At 51.9% G+C, this 23400-nt stretch overlaps 1 protein-coding gene across 1 annotated transcript; it reads right to left on the bottom strand.

Annotated features, from left to right (window-relative positions):
* Nucleotides 1-14142: 14142 nt before the first annotated feature.
* LOC117885905 (interleukin-17D-like) lies at nt 14143-22054 on the bottom strand. The gene is made up of 3 exons (XM_034787438.1): nt 21828-22054; nt 16512-16759; nt 14143-15799 (listed from the first exon to the last, which is right to left on the bottom strand). The coding sequence occupies exons 1-3, from the start codon at nt 21837-21839 to the stop codon at nt 15577-15579; spliced, it is 483 nt and encodes a 160-aa protein (XP_034643329.1). The 5' UTR covers nt 21840-22054; the 3' UTR covers nt 14143-15576.
* Between the last annotated feature and the right edge of the window lie 1346 nt (nt 22055-23400).

The following is a 23400-nucleotide window of genomic DNA, read 5'->3' as shown; positions in this document are numbered from 1 at the left end:
TTGGTACAGTGGTAACCCTGAAAACTTTTTCAGTTGCCTCCGGTAACTAAATAACATTGCCTCAAATGTTTGTAGTATCCTCTGTATTTAGCTACAAATACTGAAGTGATACTAGTTAGTTGTCTAAGGGCAATCCCTAAGATCAGACCCCAAAAAGGATGAGAGCAATACAATGCTCTAAGGAATTATTTGTAAATAGACAGTCTTCCATAGTTTTCATACAACTTCAATGGCTCTCTATGTATTAAAATAAAAATTAACCCCAATGTAAATAAATGAAATACTAACAGTCATGATTAGAATGATTTTTTTTTTTTAAACCTGGAATGATAAATGTGAAATTCTGGTATGGGAAGACTTGTTGGATTGAGTTTTCTATATTTTTTTGTCATTTAATTCTGTAATAGGAATTTACTTAATTCCTGTGCATAACTTATTTAATGTACTGTATAAAGGAACCCAAACTGTTACAGATGTATTTAGTTTGTTCTACTCAAAGTAGTCAATAAAAAGACTATATTCATCTTACCACTCCTCCTTCATCTCTCAAAGGGAATAGCATTCTATCATGATACATGCAACAGGCTTAGATTCCTTGAGGTTTCTGTTGGAACAGTGCCACACTATCATGACTGATAAGGGTTGTGGGAAATGACAGCAGTATGTCCACTTCAAAGCTGAGAAACCAAGGCAGCCATGCCAATCTTCTGGCACATCCATGGAGCCCAAAATGAATCCCCAAAGTCAACTACAAATGCAGAATTCCAACCTGAGTCATGCACAGAGGTTTTTTAAAAATGGTTTAATTTTGGTACTCAGGCCAAGATGTTTATCTCAAAGGATATTCTCTAGCCCCCAAATTCCAGTGATCGATAGATCTATAAAAATTTCATAATATTTCACCCCCCCCCCCCCCCCCCAATTTACTGGCATATTCAACCTGCTGAAGTCTCAGTGTTAAGGGGGAGAAACTAACATTTAGAGACAAAAATTACTGCTTAAAGCTTGGCACAAATTGGGATTGGTTTCTCTGGGACAAATAACATTTTCAGTCACTTCAGTTTCACAATCTGACATTTCTCTTTTAAGTAATTAGCAGAAAGCAAGGATGCCAGATTTTTGCTGGGATGGAGGTCCATTGTTACCCAAAAGAAGGGAGTGGCAAGTCGCTTCATCTTGCTGAGCCTCAGTTCCTCACCTTTGACTGCAGTGAGATGCTGCAGAGAGCTTTGCAAAGAGGTGCTTCATTGGGATGATTCTTGCTTTGGGTGCAAGAGTTCCTGGGTTCAAATCCCAGATGAGCCCAGTTAACCACTGGAACAATTTACCAAGGTGTGTGGTGGATTCTCCATCACTTTTTCAATCAAGATTGGATGTTTTTCTAAAAGCTCTGCTCTGTGAATTATTTGGGGCTGTTCTCTGGCCTGTGCTATACAGGAGGTCAGTAGATGATCACAGTGGTCCCTTCTGGCCTTGGAATCTGTGACTTTTGCTTGTATGTGGCATCTTCTTTTCTCCCACAGTTTGACTGCCTTGTCTATTTAGAATATAGACCCTTGAGGGCAAGGAATGTCTCTTGCTGTGTATGTACAGTGCTTTGCATGCTGGAGCACTGATGTTGGTTGGGATGTCTAGAAGATATTGTAATTATTTACAGTAAGTACCTGCATTTCAGAATGGGATGTGGTTGCAAGGTGATGGGAATTATTTACCTGAAATGTCCCTACATTACATTCTTTTGCAGTCAGAAGACCTGGTCCCCATGGACTACTGCATATGGAGTACATCGCTCCTGAAATGTGATTGTCTCTGGGGTGGAACACATCTAACAGTGCACCCCTAATGATGATGTGCTGCTGTTTAGGACAGGAACTTCTCTATCTGATATTACAGGAGAGGATTTGGGAGGCCACAATCATCACCTTTGCATGCTCTCCGTCTTGGCACATGTTCCAGCCATGGCTGAGGCTCAGGCTGGAGGAGATTTGGATAGTTGTGTCTGCTGTTCTTACATGCTGCATAATCCCAGGATTTCAGCCTCCAGGGCTCTGTCGGGCAATTTTTACAAACACTTAATTCATTTGTTTAAATGAAATTCTAAACATGGAGAAAAACATGCATTTGTATTTGGCAGCCAGTGTTTTACCCTGCTGGGCGGACGGCATTTTAATGCATTATTCACAACGGTAAAATCTTAGACCATAATTTGCTCTAATCACAGATTCTCACTGTGAATTTGCATCTATTCTTGGATTAAGTCTGAACATTAAGCTGTTGCGTTCTCTAGAACGAGTGCAGTGCTCGTTCCTGCTATAGTCTCGCTCGCTTCCTGTCTCTATAATTGTGAGGCAACCCAAATTGTCCAAAGAGCAAATAAACCTGCTCTCCAACAGGAAACCTTTGGGCAACCTGTTGTACCTCCTCTCACCATAGCATGTGGTCCGTGATCGACATTTCTTCTATGCATTCAGCAGAAAGATGCTGGCTACTGCTGTGAACGGTTCTTCTGCGAGTCTTGCTCATGTCCATTCCATGCTAGGCGCGTGTGCACCATTGCTGGAGATTTTTTCCCTTAGTAGTATCCACTGGGCAGGCTCTAACACCCTCTGGACCATGGGCTTATGCGCTGGTATAAGGTGCACTGCTGGCCCCGCACCATCTCAATTACTTACCGCCTATGAGGGTTGCTGGAACACCCCTTCTTCCTTTGTCAGGGCTTCTTCCTAGTGGCTTTTGGACTTTTTCTACGTTTGCAGTTATCAGAGTGTAGTGTATAGTTAGCATAAATAGTTCCTATCGTAGAGGGACTTTGCCCCAGGGGCTGGGCATCCCCTGGGCTCTGGGCTTCAAGCCTTGTGCCTCCTGTGGCGTGCCTGTGCCTGTGAATGACCTGCACTTCAGCTGCTTAAAGTGCCTGGGCAAAACTCGCTTGAAGCGCAAGTGCCAGATCTGTTGGGACTTTAGACTGTGCACCAAAAAAGACAGGGATGTCAGGCTGACGGCTATCCTCATGCAAGCCGCTCTCAGACTTGTCTCAGAGCCAAACCTATTAGGCCAGGGTCTCTTGGGGGGAGGGATAGTTCAGTGGTTTGAGCATTGGCCTGCTAAACCCAGGGTTGTGAGTTCAATCCTTGAGGGGGCAATTTGGGGATTTAGTTGGGGATTGGTCCTGCTTTGAGCAGGAGGTTGGACTAGACAACCTCCTGAGGTCCCTTCCAACCCTGATATTCTATGATTGTGATGCCAAAAACCCATCATCAGTACCCACCCTATGCTCCACCAAGCTTCAATCCTGGACCTCTTGCAGGCTCCTGGCCAGCAGCTCACCACTCGGAGAGATCCCTAGCTAAGTTCTGAAAGTGGTCTGGCTGGATATTCAGTTTGTTCATTGCTGGCAAACTTTATCACAACACCAAAGCTTTTGGCAACCACATGATCACTGGCCATGTAGCAGCATTCCTTGGTAAACACGCTTGTAATTTGTTGGTCTTCCATCCTAATATGTCCATACCAAGAAAACTGCCCAAACCAAACCAGTGCTGATGGAAGTAGTTACAAGGTTCTGCTACAAATATCGTCAGTGCTGAGTGTGTCCTTCCACTTGATACGGAGCAGCTGACAAAGACTATGAGAATCGAAAATGTCGATCAGCCACTCTTCAGCCTTTCTCAGTGCCCATGTTTCATTGCCATGCAATAAAGAGAGTTGGCATAATTGTGGTTCTGTAGATCTGCAGCTTTGTAGCAAGCCTGATGTCACAGCATCTTCAGAGGCTGCTAAAGGACTGGAAACATGGCAGCCGCTGCTGCTATCTGATCATCCACATCTTTGGAGACTCCTCCAGTGCAGAATAACACTCACGTAATAAACGGTTGAGTTGGATCCATTTCTACAGGGAACTTCTTGACCCACTGCAAATATAATTCACTCCATTTGCCCACCCTCCTACTTACAAGTGTGAAAGTTACACTGGCCTCCTGCCTGTCAGATTTCAAGCTACAGAGGTGCAAACCTGGCCAGTTCTGGCATGGGATCCTACCTTAATTCTCATCTGCCTGCAGGCTTCCTCTATTCCACCTAACCCAAGTCCTGCCATCCCTAGGGCTTAAAGACCAGTTCAGTCTCCTTTACATGTTTGGTCCTTGGTCTCTCCAGACACACCCCGAGGATGACAGATGCAATGATGGTTTGGTAAGGTGCCTGCTAGGTGTTGGGTTCAGTTCACAGACTGCCATCAGTGTGATGTCATTTGGGACCAGAACTGCACACTTGCTTACCCAGACCTGCAGAAGAGCTTTGTGTGGCTTGAAAACTGGTCTCTTTCACCATCAGGGGTTGGTCCAATAAAAGATATCACCTCGCCCACCTTGTGTCCCTAATTTGCATAAGCATGTTAGCTAGCCCTGCAATTATGCACAGCTTTGAATATATGCCCCTAAATAACTCCTGAGCTGGGCCTGATTGGACCAGCATCCATCTCCCCTTCTTAATCCCTGGATCTAGCCAGCATTGTAAAGATTTCCTAGCAGCAATTGTACTCAGACTATAACTGCATTTTATCTTGCTTGTTATCCTACCTCCTTTTGACTGGGCCCATAGAAATCCCATTGCAGGTTGTTGTTGGCCTTAGCCCCACCAGCAGGGAAAGGATGGTTTTGGCACTGGATTGGGGCACAGGAGTTCTGGGTTCCATTCCTGACCCTGATGCCAACTTCCTGGTGACCTAGGGAAAGTTACTTAACTGCTCTGTGCCTCAGTTTCCATAGACAGAATGGGAAGAATATTGCTTTTTTTGTCTGTCTTGCTTATTTAGATTGTAAGCTCTCTGGGGCAGAAACTGCCTTTTAGTGTGTGTGTGTGTGTGTGTGTGTGGACAGTACCACTCAGGGCATCAAGGCAGTACAGTAAGGATTGTACAGCGGTTAGGGTGGCAGTAGATGTGGGAGACCTGGGTTCAGATCTGTCACAGACTGTGTATGACTTCTGGCCTGGGCCTCAGTTCTCCATCTGTACAATGGGGGTCAGTGCACTTCCCTACCTCAAGGGGGTGCTGTGGGGTAAAATCATTAAAGATTCATAGATTGAGGCCAGAAACATCCACTCTGGCCCCTAGCCTGACCTCTTGTATAACACAGCCCAGAGACCATCCTGAGATAACTCCTGTGTGAGGTGCGCCGTGTCAGCACCTTAGATAGAAAATACAAGTAATTCACAATAAGAATAAGGACTACGGCTCAGTGATGGCCCCACCAGCTGTTTCTGAGGCAAATATATCATTAGAAATAATGTGTATAATACGTGTTGAGAGAGCCAGGGTGGCAGTTGGTTCAAACAAGTTCTGCATGTTCATTACCAAGCCGGTCTCTTGAGTAATCCCAGACCTTTGTTAATGGTATGTGTTGTGTACGCCATTCGTCAAAGCAGCCGTTCTGCTCTCTCTTTTAATGAGGCTGCCTGCTTTCCAGAGTGAAACCCTGGGGAGTTGAAGTTCTCGAATACAGCAGCTTTTGTACAGGGAAAGTTTTTTAATTTTGGAAAGTACCCGTAATTAATGCAGTCAAGTCATTGCTCCGGCCTCTTGGAGCTCCTTCCATTTGATACCGCACTTCTGCAGGTGATTGCAGACAAGATCAACAGTGACTGCCTTGAATTTTCAGCCCTTCCCTTTCCTTCCCTCCTCTCTGCTCAGAAAGCCGCTAGTGCCCGATTGCTCCCCGGAGCTTCATTCAGCCAAACCTGGAAGGCTCCACTCTCTGTTGGCCAAGGCCCCGCTCATTACCTTCTTTTGGACAAACAATATACAGCCCTTCCAGCGATCTGCGCCTCAGGGCGACAGCCTGCTAGACAAATTGTGACAATGGCGCCTGGGTTGCTGAAGCAGTGAAGGGGAGAGATGATTGGAGGGGTGTGAGTCTGTCACTTCCTCACGGAGTCAGATTAGTGTCAATGTGAGCTTTTTACTGCCTGCACACCAGCATTACCAGGTGCTGTCTGGACACTACAGGTCACAAGACAGTGGCGGACATTAGCTGTGGAGAATTGTTTGAATACAGTATGAATTTCGCTTTGCCAGTTCAAACCTGCCCCCGGCACCCTTAAAATGCCATTGCTTGAGTATCCGCCCAAACCAACTCCACACTGTGCCGTAGATGGGGATGTAAAATTCTCAGTGGGCACAATATGGATTAGTGACATATGTTAGCCAATCAGGGAACAGAACCAGTGCCACATGACAGGAATTCTGGATGTCCACATGGAACTGTTCACAGATGGCCTGCAGAGGAAGACTCGCTGGCTGAAGAAATTTGCAGATAATTTTGGATAATGGCTATTTCCAGGACTTGACAATTTGTTTATGAGCAATTGTCCAGCAGCAAAGTAGGGGAAGTTCCTGGGACAAATGATTAGTTGTGCAGTGTAGCTCTAACAAATATCAAGCAAGATTAGACAGGTAGAAGTGGGGTAAAATTTTAACCCTCAAGGGAGCTGCTGTCTCATATCATTGTCAGGGTTTTGTTTTTTCTAATTAATGTTTATCGTGTAGGTGTGACTAGAGATCAGCCAGGCTGGCCCCCACTGTCCCAGGCACTGCATAAACATAGAGGAGGACAGTCCCTGTCCCAAGGAGCTTACAGTGTAGAGGACAAGACCTAGGAGCTGGATGAGACGGACAAGGGGGCACAGCGGGGCTCATGGGGCAATAAAATAGGGTGTGAGCAATTCTTAGCCAGGCAGGGCAATGTTCACAGGTCACCCTTGTCTGCTGTGGGTCCACACAGTACTTCAGCAGGGATGGAGTTAATGTTTAATGCACAACTCTAGAGGCTGTCGTCATCTCCCAGCTGGGCTCAGAACACAGCTCATACAAAGCACCTGGGTTTCCCCACTTGCATTATAGCCCAGCACTGCTGAGGTGACAGCCGTGGGGCAATCCTGACAGCAAATGTGTCTCCTCCTTCCCTCCATCTAGCAGCACGCACTCCCTAATCACTGCAAATCCCAGGGTCTGAAGCCTGCTGTCTCCTGTTCTCCCAACCTGCCAGATTTGGACTGGATCTGTATAAAGCATCAGCGTCCCTAACTCCCATGCACATTACAGCCTCTGAAGTGACAATCACTTAACATCAACATAATTAGGTAAATAATCTTGAATCAGCTGCTGGAAGATTGGTCCCCTGGTGCACAAAGGGATCGGACTGAGCGTGTGAGTTTTCCTACAGGGGTTTTGCATTTCCATTTGCCTCATTTCCTGCAGCGGGATTGCACTTTTACCAACATTGTCTAAGCAGAGAGTTCTCAAAAGCTGCTGACGTTTCACTTGGTTAAATAAAAGAACGGAGCTGCTTCCCTTGTTTGTCCGTATGTCATGGCTCTAGCGCGTCTGCCTGTTCCCTTCCTTATCGCTGGCAACCATAGCAATAACGTTTTCCATTTCCATGGCGCACTCAGCCCAAAGGGTGCTTTGCAAAGTATAAATGAAATTCCACCTCATCCGCTGTCATAATGCAGCCACCGTTTGTGTGAAACGCAGTGTCAGTGCAACATTGGCTTAGGACAGGAAAAGGAGAATAGTGTATCCAAAGATGAGGGGGAGGGATAGCTCAGTGGTTTGCACATTGGCCTGCTAAACCCAGGGTTGTGAGCTCAATCCTTGAGGGGGCCAGTTAGGGATCTGGGGTAAAAATCTTTCTGGGGATTGGTCCTGCTTTGAGCAGGGGGTTGGACTAGATGACCTCCTGAGATCCCTTCCAACCCTGATATTCTACAATTCTATTCTATGAAACACACAAGGGCACTTTAGGTCAGTGGTGTGCAATTATCCCCCCCAGGAATCTGGCTAGAACAGGGGGTTAACTGGTCTATTCTTTCTTAAAGTACCCTGCTCTCACTGATAACTATCTGTGGGTCAGGGCCTCAGTGTTAGGGCTCAGCTGAGCAAGAGGCCCTCTAGTAGGAACACGGTGCTGGAGCCATGCTTTATTACTGACTCAAAGCGATGACAGACAGGTGGGGGCAATCTCTTCAGCATATAATAAAGTTGCTGAAAAATGCATTTTGGGGGGCTCAGGTCAGATTCAGCAAGTGGCTTTGGCTTAAAAAACCTGAAAAAAACAATTTGGAAATATTTCAAAAGGAAACATTTGGAATCTGTTTCCAATGGCACTTTGGTTAGAAATGAGGCTAATTTTTAAAAACAAAAAGAGTGAAAGACACCTGGAAAATGACCCAAAACTAAATGGAAAAACAACCACCAAAATCTGCATCTCATTTCCAAGCGAACCAAAACAAATTTGTTTTGATCTGAACCACAAGGAATTTTTCAGTTTGGCCCCTGCTCTGAAAACGCCACTGTTCTCTCAGTGTAAGACAGCGCCCCCTAGTGCCTCACCAGCACCATCCCCTCCGGCACCTGCCCTTGCCAGGTTCAGCACTGCTGGGGTTGGGGGGGGCGGGTGCCTCTGGCATGGGCCCAGGAATAACACAAGCCTGCAGCCCAGGCTGGAAATGAAGCTTGAGGATCTCTGGAGACCAGCCCTGGCCCAGCTCCACTGGGAATGGTAAGACGCTCACAGACTCCTGGGGCCGGAACTTGCTCTCGAGAGGGCAGGGCCTGACAGTTAATAGAAGGCTCCAGGCATGTTGCACCCAGGGACTCCTTTGTTCATTGTGTCTCCAGGGGGCAAGGCTGGAGGTTCCCAGACTCTGGTATCAGATGGCCAGGTTTATGGCCCCTGCCTACGTGACAGGCACCCAGGCTCTGCCGCATGATCCATTCACTAGGTCAGGGCTTCTCAAACCTCATTGCACTGTAACCCCTTTCTGACAAAACTCGGGCTTCAGCTTCAGCCCTGGGCGGTGGGGCTCAGACTTCTGCTTCAGCCCCAGCCCGTCTAACACCAGCCCTGACGACCCCATTAAAACAAGGTTGTGACCCACTTTGGGGTCCTGACGCCCAGTTTGAGAACCGCTGAACTAGGTGAATGCTGCCCCACTCCGGCACTGTACGTTGCCGAAGGCCATAGGGTCAGCAGGGCCTCTCTGACCTCAGACATTGCACCATTCACTTGCCTGCATGTCCTGGGAGCCTTTTGCAACCTTCTTCCTGCTCTGCTGCCTCCCACGTGGATTCCTGTGGGTTTATCTCAAGGTCAGCCAGAGCCATGAAAATGCCTGGGCTTGTAACAAGCCTCCCTCCCCTTGGGAAGCCTGTGTGGCAGGGCTGCAGCCGCCTGGCTCTGTGCTAATTAATTCCTTTCCCATCCATCCCGTGCTGCAGCCCTGGTGGGATGGGAGGGGTGCTAGGAAGGCGGCTGTAGGGAATCACCCAGGGCACACCCAGCCTGCACCGCTTCCCAAGCTGGCTCTGCGGCTCTCAGCAGCATCTGGCTGGCAGGCCAGCTGTGGTTCACTGAGGCTGGTACCTGATGTACCAGCCTTTCCAGAGGCCGTCGCTGCCCCTCTCTGAGCACCATGGTATGAACCCTGATACACGCCAGCACAGAGAGAAATTCTGTCCTGCCGTGTCTAGGGTGCTGGGCAGTAGTTCCGCTCTTCAGGCAGTAGCACGCAGACTTCCCCCTGATGAGGACAGGGTGGTGTCTGCCCTCTCCCAGCCTGGCTGAGCCTGGGATTGTAGATGAGCAAGATAGGTGCGACATTGGGGGAAAGAGCTGGAGGGTATGGCAGGGTGGCTCCTGCTGCTGGGCCTGGATCCAAGAGACTTGGACGTCAGGGGATGGCCTGGGAGCCCTGCCTGTTCTTGGAGACTCCAGCGGTGTCTGACCAAAAGCATTCCTCTTCTTTCAGTACCCCAGTCCCTGCCTGTCTCACTGACCAAGGGCTCATAAAGGCATTTGTCAAGTAGGCCTAAGCTAGCGGGAGCTGGTCTTTTCCAGACTAGCCTGAGGGTGAGGTGTGTGAGCCCACCCACCCCTGCCCCTGCTGTAGTTACCTGCTCTGTGGATCAATTGCATTTTTCACCAGTGCTGGGTCCACCAGAGGAGCTCCCAGCTGCTGAGAGAGCTGGGGCTTGGCTTTCAGGGTTTGCCAGCTCCCCTGCTCAGCCTTCAAAGCCCACCCTGCCCAGCAGCCACCCAGGGAGCGTCACACCATTGGCTGCTAAATATTGTAATTTATACAGTGATTCCATCTGAGCCTGACCTCAGTTAATGATCTCTGACACCACAGCAGCTGGGAGCAGGGCTAATTGACTGCCTCTCTCAGTCCTTCACAGGGCAGGAGGCGGGTGTGTGATGGGAATGAATACAAATCACTCAATCCATGGAGGGCAATGGCTGGCACTGAGAGCACAGTATCTGCCACCTGAGGGCCTTGTGATCAGAGCAGACCAGGGCTGTTACCCCCTGAGCCTGACAGAAGATAGGGTGGCCCTAACCGCTCCCAGGGGGTTGAGAGCACCTGGGAACTCCAGCCAAGCCACAGAACAGCTGCTCCCTTGCTTAGGTGGGTTTCTGGCACCTGTGCTCTGGAGCCTGGCTTCCAATGTGCTCCTGCAAGCAACGCAAGGAGGTGTTTTTCTTGGTTCTCTAGAGCCCTGCCTGGGTTCCCATCCATGAGCTGGGAGCAGCCAGGAAGCTCTCGCTACCAGCCCCCACGTTTGCAACCTGGAGGGTTGTGGGCAGGGGGTGCTCACTGGGGGCCTCTCAGCTCTGCTCCCCAGCCCCAGTTTGTGGCTGCTGCCTGCAGATTCTGCCTGGCTAGCTGGGAGCTCTCGGAGCAGGCTGAGCGAGCAACTTCTGAAGCGCTCCCGGAGCCAAGTCCGGTCAGCTGCCGTTCTGTTTTAGGAGGGGGGTAAATGGGGCCTGGGGACAGGACTTCCCAGAGCAATAGACACCTAAACCAGTGCCACCACTGCAACCTACTGGCCAGTCTTGGAGCTGGGACAACGGGGGGCTTACCCAGAAGGTGGCTGGCCTGGATGGGGCCGTGAGCTACAGGGATGAGGGGACCCCTTTGGAACTGCCTCCTGCTGCCCTAGAACAAACCACCCTGCCAGGTGATAATGTGACACTTTATCAAAAATGTCCTGCCACATGGGGTGACCTGGGCAGCACGAAACTCTCCTCTGCTCCAGGGCTTCCTGGAGGTAACTGGATCTGAGAGATGTGGTTAATAGTGTTTATTTAGGCCAGGGCCCGGAGCCGCTCTCTGCCCTTCCCTGGGCGTTGGCTCAGGAAACAGAAGGGAAAATTTTTACCTGTGGAAAATGATCATTCGCCATAAAGGGAAACAACAATTAGGGCCGAATGGCTTTATTAGATGTGGTGAGCTCTGTCAGACTGTGGAATGCTCTCCAAAGGGAGAAAGCATTGGAGACTATCCATAGGGAACAGGCCTGCACCTGACCCCAAGGGGAGGAATGACTGTGACCTAACAGCACCCATGGAGTGAGCTGAATTGTCTGGATTCACTCACCCACACACCTGCTCCATTGTGAGGTATAGTAATTCAGGCCGCTGGCCTCTCAGCTGCGTTGCCTTAAGTCCTGTTCGGTCACACCGATGGACTGGGACTCACCCATGTGGTTTGCACTGCTCAGTAGCATCACCTGGTCTCTGGATCAGGTGTAGGTCATCTTGTGACCCAGCATGGCATCACAATGGAACCCCAGTGAGTCACAGCACAGCGTGCCTTTGCAATCAGGTGTTGTGTCATATAACACTGGGAGAGGTCACCCCTCAGAGGGAGATGTGGCCTAGTGCCCTGGGACTAGCCAGCAAGAAGTTCTGGGTTCTAATGCTGGCTCTGGCCTGGGGAAAGGCACTTGGGGCTGGATTCTTCAATGTTAGCCCTGTGCATTTGCACTTCCCTAACTTCTATGCCCCAATACTCAGTGGGCACAGGGAACTCGCGCTGCCAGAGGGAACTGGGCTGCACCTAGGGTGGAGTCAGCACCACAGCCTGTGAGTCTCATCCTGGTGAAGCTGGTGGAAGGGTTTCTTCTGGGCATCCATACAAAACACCCTGAGGCTTAGGGGCTCATAATTCAAACCCCATGATTGGCCGGTTGGCACAACAAAATGGCACTGAGGTGGGAGTCTCCCACTAACCGATGGCTACATAGCTGCTGGCACTGAGGCAGGGTGTGAAGAGCAGCAGTGAAACGGGTGGAAGGAAGGTGTGTGGAAGCTGCCAAACTGGTTCCCCTCATTCAAGCTATGCAGGACAGAAAGCAGAATGCACTGTTGGGATTGAACCAATATGCATGTCCCCTAGGAAAGGGCTTCTGGAGTCCTCAGAGACTGGCATACTTCGTGTTATAAAGGGGAGGGGGAAATCTCACTCTCTTTTCAATTTGGAGATGAAGCTCTTGGTACAGTGAGGTAGCCGTGTCTGTGAACCAAGCCATGCATTTGTCAAGGGACTGCTCTGCTACCATGCTGGGGTGTGAACCCCACACCAGTCTGGAGGGGGTTAATGAGGCTGAGAAGGGGCCAATTCACCAGCTAGGCCCCAGCTGAGGGGAATTAGGTGGCCCAGTTAATCCCCTGAATGATGACAGTGCCCAGCAGAGAGAGAACAGGTGGGGCAGGATGAAGCCAGGAAGCTGGTAGCAGAAGGGGGCTGCAGTGAGGGCACCTGTTGCTCTCTGGATATCAGAGAGGGAAGGCAGGAATCCTAGGGCAAAGGGTGTAGGAAAAGGCTCAGGAAGATGGTGCAGACCTTGGCTGCAGAGTAAAGGGTCCCAGAGCTGGAACCTGGAGTAGAGGGTGGGCCTGGGTTCCCCTACCAGTCACTGGGGACGTGGCACTGTCTGGGCAGTGAATGGGAAGATTGCCAAAGACAGTTCGTATGGAAAGACTGGAACCCTGGAAGGGAGAAAACACCTAGTGACTTGGCTGGAGGGCCAAGCCACGAGAGCACCCAGAGTCTCAGAGAATGAGAGAGAGGCAGCAGAGAATGTAACAAGCGGCAGAAGGGGGCATCAGGCCTGGAAAGAACTAATCCCTGGAGCAACCAGGAGGAGGCGCTCTTGCGGTGAGTGCACCCCATGACAGCAGCCTTCTCTCTGTAGAGGGCAGCCTTTAGGGGCCTGTGAGCTCCCCCAGCTGCACTGATCAGCCTCTAACAGCATGCACAAAATGCCTTCCTATGGCACATGAAAGCTCTGCAGTATTTTGGTACAACACAATGACCTCCACTAACGGCCCTTTCCATCCAAACCTAGAGGAATCACACTGTGGTGATGGAGGGTCTCCCATCTCCAGGTTATCCCCATCCACAGCCTCCCCGTGAAAAGGACAATGGCACTAAATTGCATCTGAGGCTAAGGCAATAAGGACTGATGACTCGAAAGCAAGCTGATGAAAAGCAGGTCAGGCTTCGTACTGGGGGATTCAGGTGTCTAGAGCTTTGTAGCTGCTGTGCACTTAGAGCCCAAACGTTTCCTGGTCTGCAATAGGATAAGGCCTGTTCTTAGTGATGGCTGGACCCTGCATCACTGGATACACCTGGACGGTGGTCTAAACCCCCTCCCAAGCCTGAAAACCAGACTGGGATTCTCCTGGTATTTCCCCTCTTCTGCTCCTGCCCTGGTGGGAGCCTGGAAGTGCTGGGGCATGGGGAACATGAAAAATGGGGAAACTTTGGCCAGATGGTTTATGAACCTCCACAAGGGCTTGGCTGGGGAACCAGGAAGGGCTCCTCACTGCCCCTGAAAGGCTCTCCCCTCCCCACACGTTACCAACTGAGTCTCTGCTGAGACAACCTGCGTTAGAGAGGGAGATCCTGCCTGTCACCAGCAGTTAAGGCCCCGCCCACCCCACAAATACCACTGTGGTTTTTAACCAGTTCTCATCCGACTTGTGCACAACAAACATGGCTGAGTTGTGTACATGCAGCCACTTCAGTCCCAAGCTGTTTTTCTGAGTTCTCACCCAGCCCGATGCTGGAATCCGTTTGCACCAGGGCATTGTGGGAAGAGTCTGGGCAGCTATCCCATAGTGCCTCAGCAGGAGACGCAGAGAAAGTGGTGCCAGCAGCACGTGGGGCAGTGCATTCTGGGATGTCCTGCAGGACAGGGAGCTGGCAGTGAGTGGCACTAGCCATGCCAGGCCCTGGGCACACAGCAAAGGAAGAGTGGTGTAGCCTGTACCCAGACTGCAGCCCCCTGCCAGCCTCAGCCTTGGGCAGGGGTGAGCTGCAGAAGCATTAGCTAAACACTGAGCAGGTGGGTGCAGACACACAGCATGGGGACAGCCAGCCTGGTACAAACTCAGTTGGAAGCTGTTGTGCTCACCAATAGCTAGGCACTGTGGCAAGGTGAGTAACATTTATTAGTGGAGAGAATTAGCAATAAGGTCTCCCTGGGGCAATGTTGCCTTGCAGACAAGTTCAGTGGACACCTGCTGTGGAAGAAAGCCACCTCCCCCTCCTGCCTTCTGGAGGCCTCCAAAGACAGAGAAGCAGGACTGCAACTCTGGCCAGGGAACGACGCTATCTCTTCCCTTACTAAAGACAAGCCAACAATGCGGCAGTGTTCCCGAGCACTAGTGCCAAACACACCAGCTCATGACATCCCTGCTGCCAGGTTTGCATGACTGTTATGCCACACTGGGGGGTTGTCTTTTAAACAGCACACAAGAGTTTACGTGGCTTCTAGAGGGACCTTGTCTGATTGCACCTGATTCTGAATTAAGCATTCCCAAGTGCCGGGCAGTCGCTAACCCTCTAATGCACCTCAGCCCACTGGCTCCACTTCTGCGCTGGCTCCCCAGGCTGCCAAGACATTTCTGACAACAGGAGCTCCACAGACCAAGCACATCTTGTAGGATCATCCCGAGTGGAATCCGCTGGTTGTGTCCATCCCAGCAAAGCAACTCCCCTCTCTGCAGGACCCAGGAGAAGTGAATGAGGGGCAGGTTGCTCTTTGTGTTCTCTGAAGCTGTGTGTGACCATGAACAGGGGCACTCAACCATTGCCTGGCCAAGGACCACATGGGCAGCCTGCCCAGAGCTCGAGGGCTGTGCCCTTCCAGGAAAGCAGATTGCAGTTCTCTTCCTGTTTAATGTGGAGGCGCAGCTCACAGAGACGACGGGTCACCTGGGAAGCCCCTTCTTGACTGAGCATCTGCTCCCTGGATCAAGATGGAGCATCCTGACCTGGACCTGTCACCTTGTGGGCTGGACCTCTCTCAGCCTGCATTAAAAATGGGGTTAGCCGCAAGCTGCCCTGGGGAACTCCATGGGCTGCAGGTCCCCTCTGCCTTAGCAGCACTCGGCAAAGCTGAAAAACAGCCAGTCCCACCTGGCTGTGGCCTAGACCTCCCCCAGGAGGAAACCAGGTTAGCAATGGGACTGGCCATTGGAAAGTCCTCTGTAGAGTGTGCCACTGGTGAATGACAGTAGCAGAGGGCGTGGTGAGCGTGCTGGCCGTTACGTGGGATCGCTGTGGTACTTGTCTTTCTCCAAGGACAGCACCCGAGCCAGCCCTGGTTCCTGAGGCTCCAGCGTTCGTTCTGCTCCCCCTGCCGAATGACAGTGGCAGTGTTGTATTGGCAGGAGCACTGACGCAGGCTGCAAGGTGATGGCCCCAGGTAACAGCATTTTGCTTGTCTCAAGGGAAAGTGCAAATGCAAAACTGAGCGACTTGCAGGTGGCTGGGCTGGTAAACGTACTGGCCTGCCTCACACCGGCCGGATTTCTGCAGTACGGGCACCTCCTGGTAAAAGGGCTCGCTCTGCACAGACCTGTCCTCCTGCCTGTCTACCAGGCAGCCCTCACACAGGCAGTAGGCTTCCAGCACCCTCCGGGGATACCGGCGCGGGTCTTCGTTGACCCTGTTGGAACAAAGCAGATTAATGAGGTCACCTAATAAAATCGAGCGCTGGCCAATACACTCCAGCTAGGGATGGACTGAGCTGTTCGGAAAGGGTTAATAATGCTACTCCTCCCACACCTGCCATGTAAGGCGCTGCACCAACATTCAGGAGCTAATTGGTGGTGGCTGGACAGCATTAGATTGAGCTCACGGAGGGGAAACTGAGGCACAGAGCGGGAGAAATGCCACAGACAGAAGTAGCTTAGTGCCTGCGGTGCACGGCAGTTCTATCCCCGCTGCGCTGCCGTTTTCAGAACTACCTGTGATAAGAAAATGCCCCTATGAGCCTGAGCCAGTTGCTGCTGGGTGGAACCTCCAGCGAGGGGGACGTGGCTGCTGGTGGGGCTCAGATGTGTTGGTTTGTTTCCTTCTCCAGGGGGTGGCTGACTGCGGAGTGGAGAGTGCCCCTGGCATGTGTCGACAGAGGGACACGTTCTAGAAGTGACCAGGAGAGTAACAATTAACCCTGCAGAACCAGCCATCCGCCATCTCCAGGGGACAAGGAGGACGTAGTTTGACTCAGGAAATGCAGCTCCACACCTGAGAGAGACGGGGGTGGGGGGAGGGGGAAGAGAAGGGGAGGGGCTCCAAGCTCCGGATCCCAGTGGCAGTGCCTGAACCCAGAGGTGACTTTTGCTGAGATGCCCTTCACTCCTCTGCCTGCGGCTTACCTGTATGACCACGGGGAGGCGCTCCTGTCCTGGAGGCGGGACGAGGTCTGGCTGACGTTCACAGGGCATGACTTCAGGTCCTGGTCAGGTAAAACATCCTCCATTGGAGCCAATAAGCTAACTCCAGGAGCAAGATGGTGGCTGAGCATGGATTCCAGCTCTGCATCGGAGGGCTCCCGGCAGGGAATGTGGGCACCGAACGTCTGACAAAAGGCGAAACCCAGCAGAATTTGGGCAGCCGCTTCCACCTGCAGAACAAACACAGGGGGAAAGTGAGTTCGCTCGGAGAAGCTCCCAGGGATCTGGAGAGGCTGAGCAGGTAGGAGGCGTCTATTGTACCACCTGAAGGAGCTTTCCGTTGCTTGCTGTTTAGGAGCCTTGGAGGAGCTAGGCCACCATGCTGAGTGAGTTCAGTACCTAAGTAATGGGGGCTCTTGCTCCTAAGCCACTTAGGCACTTTTGAAAGTGTTACCCCAACTGAGCTGCAGTGAAGAGGCCTGGAGGGGCAGGAAGGAGTGGGTTGCCCTGGCCAGGTCTCGCTCTTCTGACCAGGCAGAGAGAGAAGTGGGCGTTCTTTGCCCCCATGCTGCCATCTGCAAATGTGGCCCATAGTCCTTCTCAGACCATTGTTAAACACATTTAATAGGCCAGGTCCCCATGCAGAACCTAGAGGCACCTGCTCCCAACCTGGGACCATGCTGACAGCTGCCGGATAGTCCTGTGCTGGCCCATTGCAGACGTGGGGGTGGCTTTACACACGGTAACTAACTCATGGTAGCTGGCTGCCTGACATGATTTTTTTGTTTTCGTGACCTTTCCAATGGTCCTCATGGCATTTCATTTGCCTAATGAAACCAGGCAGGTTTCACCTGGTGTCAGGTTTGGCTCCGGAAGCTCTGCCCGGCTCTGGCCGATCTGACCCGACTTGGCAAGTTACAGGCCTGGCAGTGTTGGCTGGGAGAGAACCCTCGCAGGAAGGGGACCTGACCACGCCAAGGTGCTGACCAAAATAAAATGTAATTGGGGGAGCAGGGGGTTAACCCGTTTTACTTAAACCTTAAACAAGTGTCGGGGGTGGTTAGGCAAAGATCCTCACATGGGCCGGGCACTGTGTGGTGATTATCAGCCGTATGAGAGCTCGTGTGACACCACCGCTTAGATCAACGTGCCCTTTCCAATGCAAATGTCACAAGTAGCAATAAAGGGGGGGGCAGATGCACAGATGAGCTGTGCTAGGGAGCGGGATTTTCCTTAGCTAAATACGAGTGTCTCAGCCTTTTGTGGCATCAGTGTGCCTTTAAGGCATGGTGGGGGATGGGCAGAGTCTCCAGAGAGGCCCCTTTGCCTGAGCACAGAAGGGGTTTCCTCCTTTAATACAGGCGCGGAGTGCAGATCAGACAGCACTCAGGGGGGAGTCGCTGCAGGGCATTTCCTTATTGCAGTGCAGTGGGCTGGTCCGGCTCTGGATGGAATTTGCATGTCCGAAGTGTATTTCCTGGAGTGGGAACAGGCTGCAGCTAGCTGGGCAGTTGCATCAATGTCTCTAACCTGCCCGCTGGGTCCAGCCTTGCCCTCTCTCTAAGCCAGTGTGAGTTTTGCATTGACGTCTATTGGAGCAGGATTGGGCACTTCAGTTTTTACAGGGGGGGGGGGGGGGGCAGGAAGCAAATGGATGCTCTGTTTGGCTAGTGCCCAAGGGATATTGAGGATATAACTTGTAGCGGTTCAAGGGCTGCAGTAGGGGCTGGCCCCTGGGTGGGGGATGAAAGGGAGGGAGAGAGGGTCGCTGCATCCTCCCACACCTGGGCTAGTTGCAAGTTGCCCCTCCAATAAGAAGCAGTGTGGTCCGGTGGCGAGGGGACACTGTCGCAGGAGATGTGGGTTCTAGTCCTGGCTTTGCCAGTGGCCTGCTGGGGGACCTTGGGCAAGTCCCTTCCATGCCCCATGCCTCTGGGGGCTGTTGATCCTGCCCTCCTTTGAGAGCTCTGGGTGCCAGGGCTCTGCAGAGTGAGGTATTATGAAGAGGGCATTAGCCCCAGTGCCTGCGCTGCTCGGGAAGCTGAGGGAGGAGCTGCGTGCCATCTTCCTTCCTCTCGGTGCAGGATCTCCATGGGGCTCTGTTCTCTTCTGGACAAGTTGCCCATTGACACTAGCAGGAGTCACACGCTTGCGGAGAGGACAAGAGCCCTGTCGGTAATTCCCAGCCTTCACTGGCTGGGCTGGCCCTTGATGGCAAGTCATCCGATGCTGAAGCTGGCACGTGACACTGCCGCAGAAAGACGCGGCTGTTTTCTCAGCCGGCCTTTGCAGTGAGATCCACGGCTGCAGAGCTGAGCTGGGCCCATCGGTGCTTTCTGTGCCCACTTCACTGAGAGAGAAATGTGCTAGGTCTTCCTTGGATCTGCCGGCCTCTTAGCTAACAGGGCGGCAGCCCAGCCCTGTGCAGGCTGCATCCGTTAGCAGGGGAGGTTTCCCACTCCACTCCTTGAGCCCAGAGGGTCACATTGGCTGAATTCACTCAGCTGCTTGAGTTCAGATCTTGCACACTTCATCAGCTGGGCTGCACATACCTGCTGGTGAATTCCCCTGGGCTTTGCCCGCTCGGGCCTCGGTTCATTGCTCAAGAAAGCTGTGTAATGGGCTGGATCCCCCGCTTCATTTATGAATCACATTTGTGCAGCATTTGCTGAGTCATCTGTCTGTCTGCCCTGGGGCGTAGGGAGTGGTGGGCTCACTGCTCAGGCCAGGATTTTGGCTTGTAACCATAACCACACCTGCACCAAGCCCTGGGCCACATTGGGGGAAGGGCTGCACTGCTAGCAGTTCTGCCTTTCAGATCAGAGCACTGCACAGTGATGAGTCCCCACCAAAGGGCAGCTGGCTCCAGCAGAGCAGTTAGCTTATTCTACTCATTTAAAACTGCAGGACGCAGAAAACAAAGCTGCCACAGTTGCACAGCTCCATCCACCCGGAGAAACAGCCCTAGTGTTTGGTAGCTACTTTACCTGTTTTTTCATAAGCCCCCATCCATAACTACACAAGCAACCAGCAAGGTAGCGCTGCCCCCGCTCCAGGCAGCGACTGCTGCTTTGGGGTGGGTGACTTACTAAGTCACTAGGCTGCATTGTTTCACCAGCTGATCGCTAATGATCTTATTTTCCAGCTGAGGCAGCCAGGATACAGCAGCTATGTGGGAGGGGATCCCTGTGGAGACACAGTTCCTAGGAGCCAGCGTTTTAGGCTGACGTTTCAAAGCAGCCTAAGGGAGTCAGGCACCCAAATCCTATTGAACGTCAGTGAGAGTTGGGTGTCCGAGTCCCATACAGCCCCTCTGAAAACCCCAACTTTAAAGAATGATTCTGTTTGCATTTGCTGTGTTGTATGTATGCTATGTACACTCGCCTCCACACATTTCACCCCGTGTGCTAGTTCGCACCCACTCCAGTTACTCTGTGCTTTGTTTCACACCCTGTGCTGACCCTGTGCGCTCTTTCACATACACTGTGTCCCACTTTCGATACATACTGATCCTGGGAACTGCCTATACGCACTCAGATGTAGGCAGATGAGCAACGGAGAGTGGTGTGTACCGGTGTAAAAGTTGCAAACAAAACAACACATCTCCACTTGTCATTCCTATCGTGTTTGAGCTCTGCTAGCATTAGAACTAACAGAGCAATAGTTCACAACCCAGACACCCCTGGGAACTCCAGCAACCTGCTCTCCCTTAGCCCAGAGGGAAAGGGACTGGTCACAGAACTGGGATGAAATTGACACATGACAGATGTTCAGGACACAAAGCTAATATCTGGAATGAATGTGAGATCTTCCATGCTGAGAGCTCACAAAAGGCATCGCAAATCTGTACAGGGCTCCCTTTGCCACCTCGCCCAGCAGAATCGCTCATTGCCGTTCATTTCATTGGCAGGTGGATCAGGGCACTACAGCAATGGCCAAATGACACCATAGTTGAGGAAAGAAAGTGAAGAAGAATGAGAAATCCCAGGGGAAAAGCCAAGGGTGTCTTAGGTCAGAACGTAACTATCCCCAGTCGGCACTAAACAACATAACAGGGCGTAAGTCTCCACCTAGCGCCAGCCTCTGATCCCCTCCCGTACACTGAGTAGCACCGTATCTCAGGACAGTCAGTGGGCCACTCCTGGCCTAAGTGCTGCTCCTCATGACTAAGGGGCTCAGAGCCTGGCTTTTGGTAACTGCCTGATGGGCCTTCCTATGCTTTACACCTACTACCTGACACAGACACTCACTCCATGGGCCCTGACCTCTGCTGATAGCGATTCCCCAAATAGAAAGCTCTGGCCTGCAAAGTCAGGGGATTTCCCTCTTTCTGATCTTCCCTAGGGGCAGCTTCACTCTCCAGTGCACACTTTTAAGGCTGGATGATTAATAGTCAAACAGCGCCAAAGCCCAGGGCCGGCTCCAGGCACCAGCCCACCAAGCTTGTGCTTGGGGCGGCACCTGGAGGGGGGCGGCGTGGTGCTCCGGCTCCGGCCGCCAGGGAGAGCGGAGCCCCGGCTGGGCTCTCCGGCCTCCCCCCAGCACTCTGGCCGCTGGGGAGAGCGGAGCCCCAGCCAGCGCTCCGGCCGCCACTCCGCCCTCCCCCCGGCGCTCTGGCCACCGGGGAGAGCGGAGCCGCAGCGGGCTCTCCGCCCTCCTCCCGGCGCTCTGGCCGCCGGGGAGAGCGGAGCCGCGGTGGGCTCGCCGCCCTCTTTCCGGCGCTCTGGCCGCCAGTGGAGCTGCGGCAGGCTCACCGCCCTCCCCCCGGCACTCTGGCCGGTTGGGGAGAGCGGCCTGCGGCCAGGCTCGGTGCCCTCCCCTGCCGCGCTGGGGGAGGGGCGGGGGGCGGCGGGAGGCTTTTTTGCCTGGGGCAGCAAAAAAGCCAGAGCTGTCCCTGCCAAAGCCCCTGGCATGGGTGACAGAATGGAGGACCCAGGACCGTGGAGGAGAATATGGCAGATATGGGGACACACACAGAGCCCCTGCCGTGGGGGAGAGAACTGGGGACCTTGGAATGGGTGGAAGAGGAAAGGGGGGGTGAGAGGAAAGGGGGGAATGGGGGCAAAGACAGAGCCCCTGACACTGTGGGGAGGGGAGGAATAGAGGATTCTGGAATGGGGGAAGGGGGCCCCACATAGCCTCAGCAGAGGGGAGGGAAACGTGGAAATGTGGGAAGAGGAGACACTCTTATTCCTAAACAATTACCCTGTCCCCTTTGGAGCTGAGTTTTAGGGGGTGTGGGAACGTCAGTGTAATTTACAAAGATCTCTGATGCTACAGGGGACCCCAGCTACTCACCTTTAGATGCATAGTTGTTCCCACCTTAGTTGATTTCACACGGGAGTGGGGAAGGTTTCTTCTGTCCCTCTGAGAGAAGAGAGGCTGGTAAACAATAGACCAAGAGCACCAGGCCTTTGTGAAGGTGACCCCGCCGGGCTGGCCCTGGAATGGAAGGTTCAGAAGGCGACGAGATTGGGAAGAAAATCTCTTTGCGTCCTTCCCCTCAGGAACCCTGCCCTCAAACAGGTTCTCACTGCACAGGGAAGCATCAGACACGCCTCCCTCCCCACAGATACCTGGCACTGCAACCTGGAAACAGCCATTCGTCAGTGACTCACTGACGGGGAATGTGTGCGGATGCCATGGGGCAAAGGGTTAGGCCTGGTCTAAGCAGTTGTTGTCCTGGTATAACCATGTAGGTTAGAGGCTGTTTTATTTATTTATTTTTTAACCAAAGCAATTATACCACTGCAGCCCCCTATACCACCATAGCCCCCAGTGGGGATGCGGTTATACTGGTATGAAGGTGCCTTATACTGGTATAGTTATTCCTAAGGTGGCCACTCATGAGTTCCTGGAATCTCAGATGTTCCAGCACTTCTGGGAACAGCGTGGGCCTGCCTCCGCCTGTGTGACTCAGCCCCCGACAACATGATCTCACTCGCATGCAGTGTGAGGTCACGCTGGTGGGGGCGGAGCGGTGCACTCTTCCAAAGGCCGCCCCCTGACAGATACTGGAGAAAATCACGGCTGGTTTTGTCCCAGTACTGGACTGGGAACAAACCAGCCAAAAAGAGGACTGTCCGGTATAAAACCAGACAAGTGGCCTCCCTAGCAATTCTCCGTCCGATTCGGATGCGCCGTTCGGGATGTACCTGGGAGAACTGAGGGTCCGTCTACCCTGCAAATAAAATCTGCAGCAGCACATCTCAGAGCCCGGATATGCTGACTCAGGCTCAGGGCCGGCTCTAGATTTTTTGCTGCCCCAAGCAAAAAAAATTTTGCCTACCCCCCCACTGCACCCTCCTGCCGCCCCAGCCCTGGGTCACTGGTAACTCGCTCCCAGGGTGGGTCATTCAGCAGGAATTTTGGATGTGTACAGAACACACACAGGATTGGTTCCCCTATGGTTACAGAACTGCAGTAAAGTGGAACAATTTTCAGCTTGTATGATTGGAGGATATCTGGAAGCATATTATAAGACTGTCCTCCATAAATGAGGAAAAGTTGAGGTGCCTTTATTATTCTTTTCTTCCATTCTTTGTTTCTATGGGGAATTTGCCAATGCAATATCACTGTCTTCCTTTTAAACAAATAAAACTAAAACTTAATAATAATAATAATAATAATTAATAATAATAAAAAGCAATGGCTGTTGAAAATAGCAATTCCAGTCCTAATAACCACAGGAAAGCATTTCTTGCTCAATTTATTCTACTTTTTCTACAGCAAGTTACAGTGGATCAGTATATTTGATTTGGGAGAAATGAAGTAACAGCCACCCAAATTGAGCTTGAGCACTTCTGAATGTTGAGGGTGTTCAAATCTGGAAAAGAAAAGTCAATTTCTGCTTCCATGGCTCAGAAGTGGA

This window comes from Trachemys scripta, chromosome 12 (assembly GCF_013100865.1).
Source record: "Trachemys scripta elegans isolate TJP31775 chromosome 12, CAS_Tse_1.0, whole genome shotgun sequence".
In the NCBI taxonomy this organism is placed as follows: domain Eukaryota; kingdom Metazoa; phylum Chordata; order Testudines; family Emydidae; genus Trachemys; species Trachemys scripta.
Note: the sequence above shows the minus strand (reverse complement) of the source record. Positions and strands in the feature narration are given on the sequence as shown.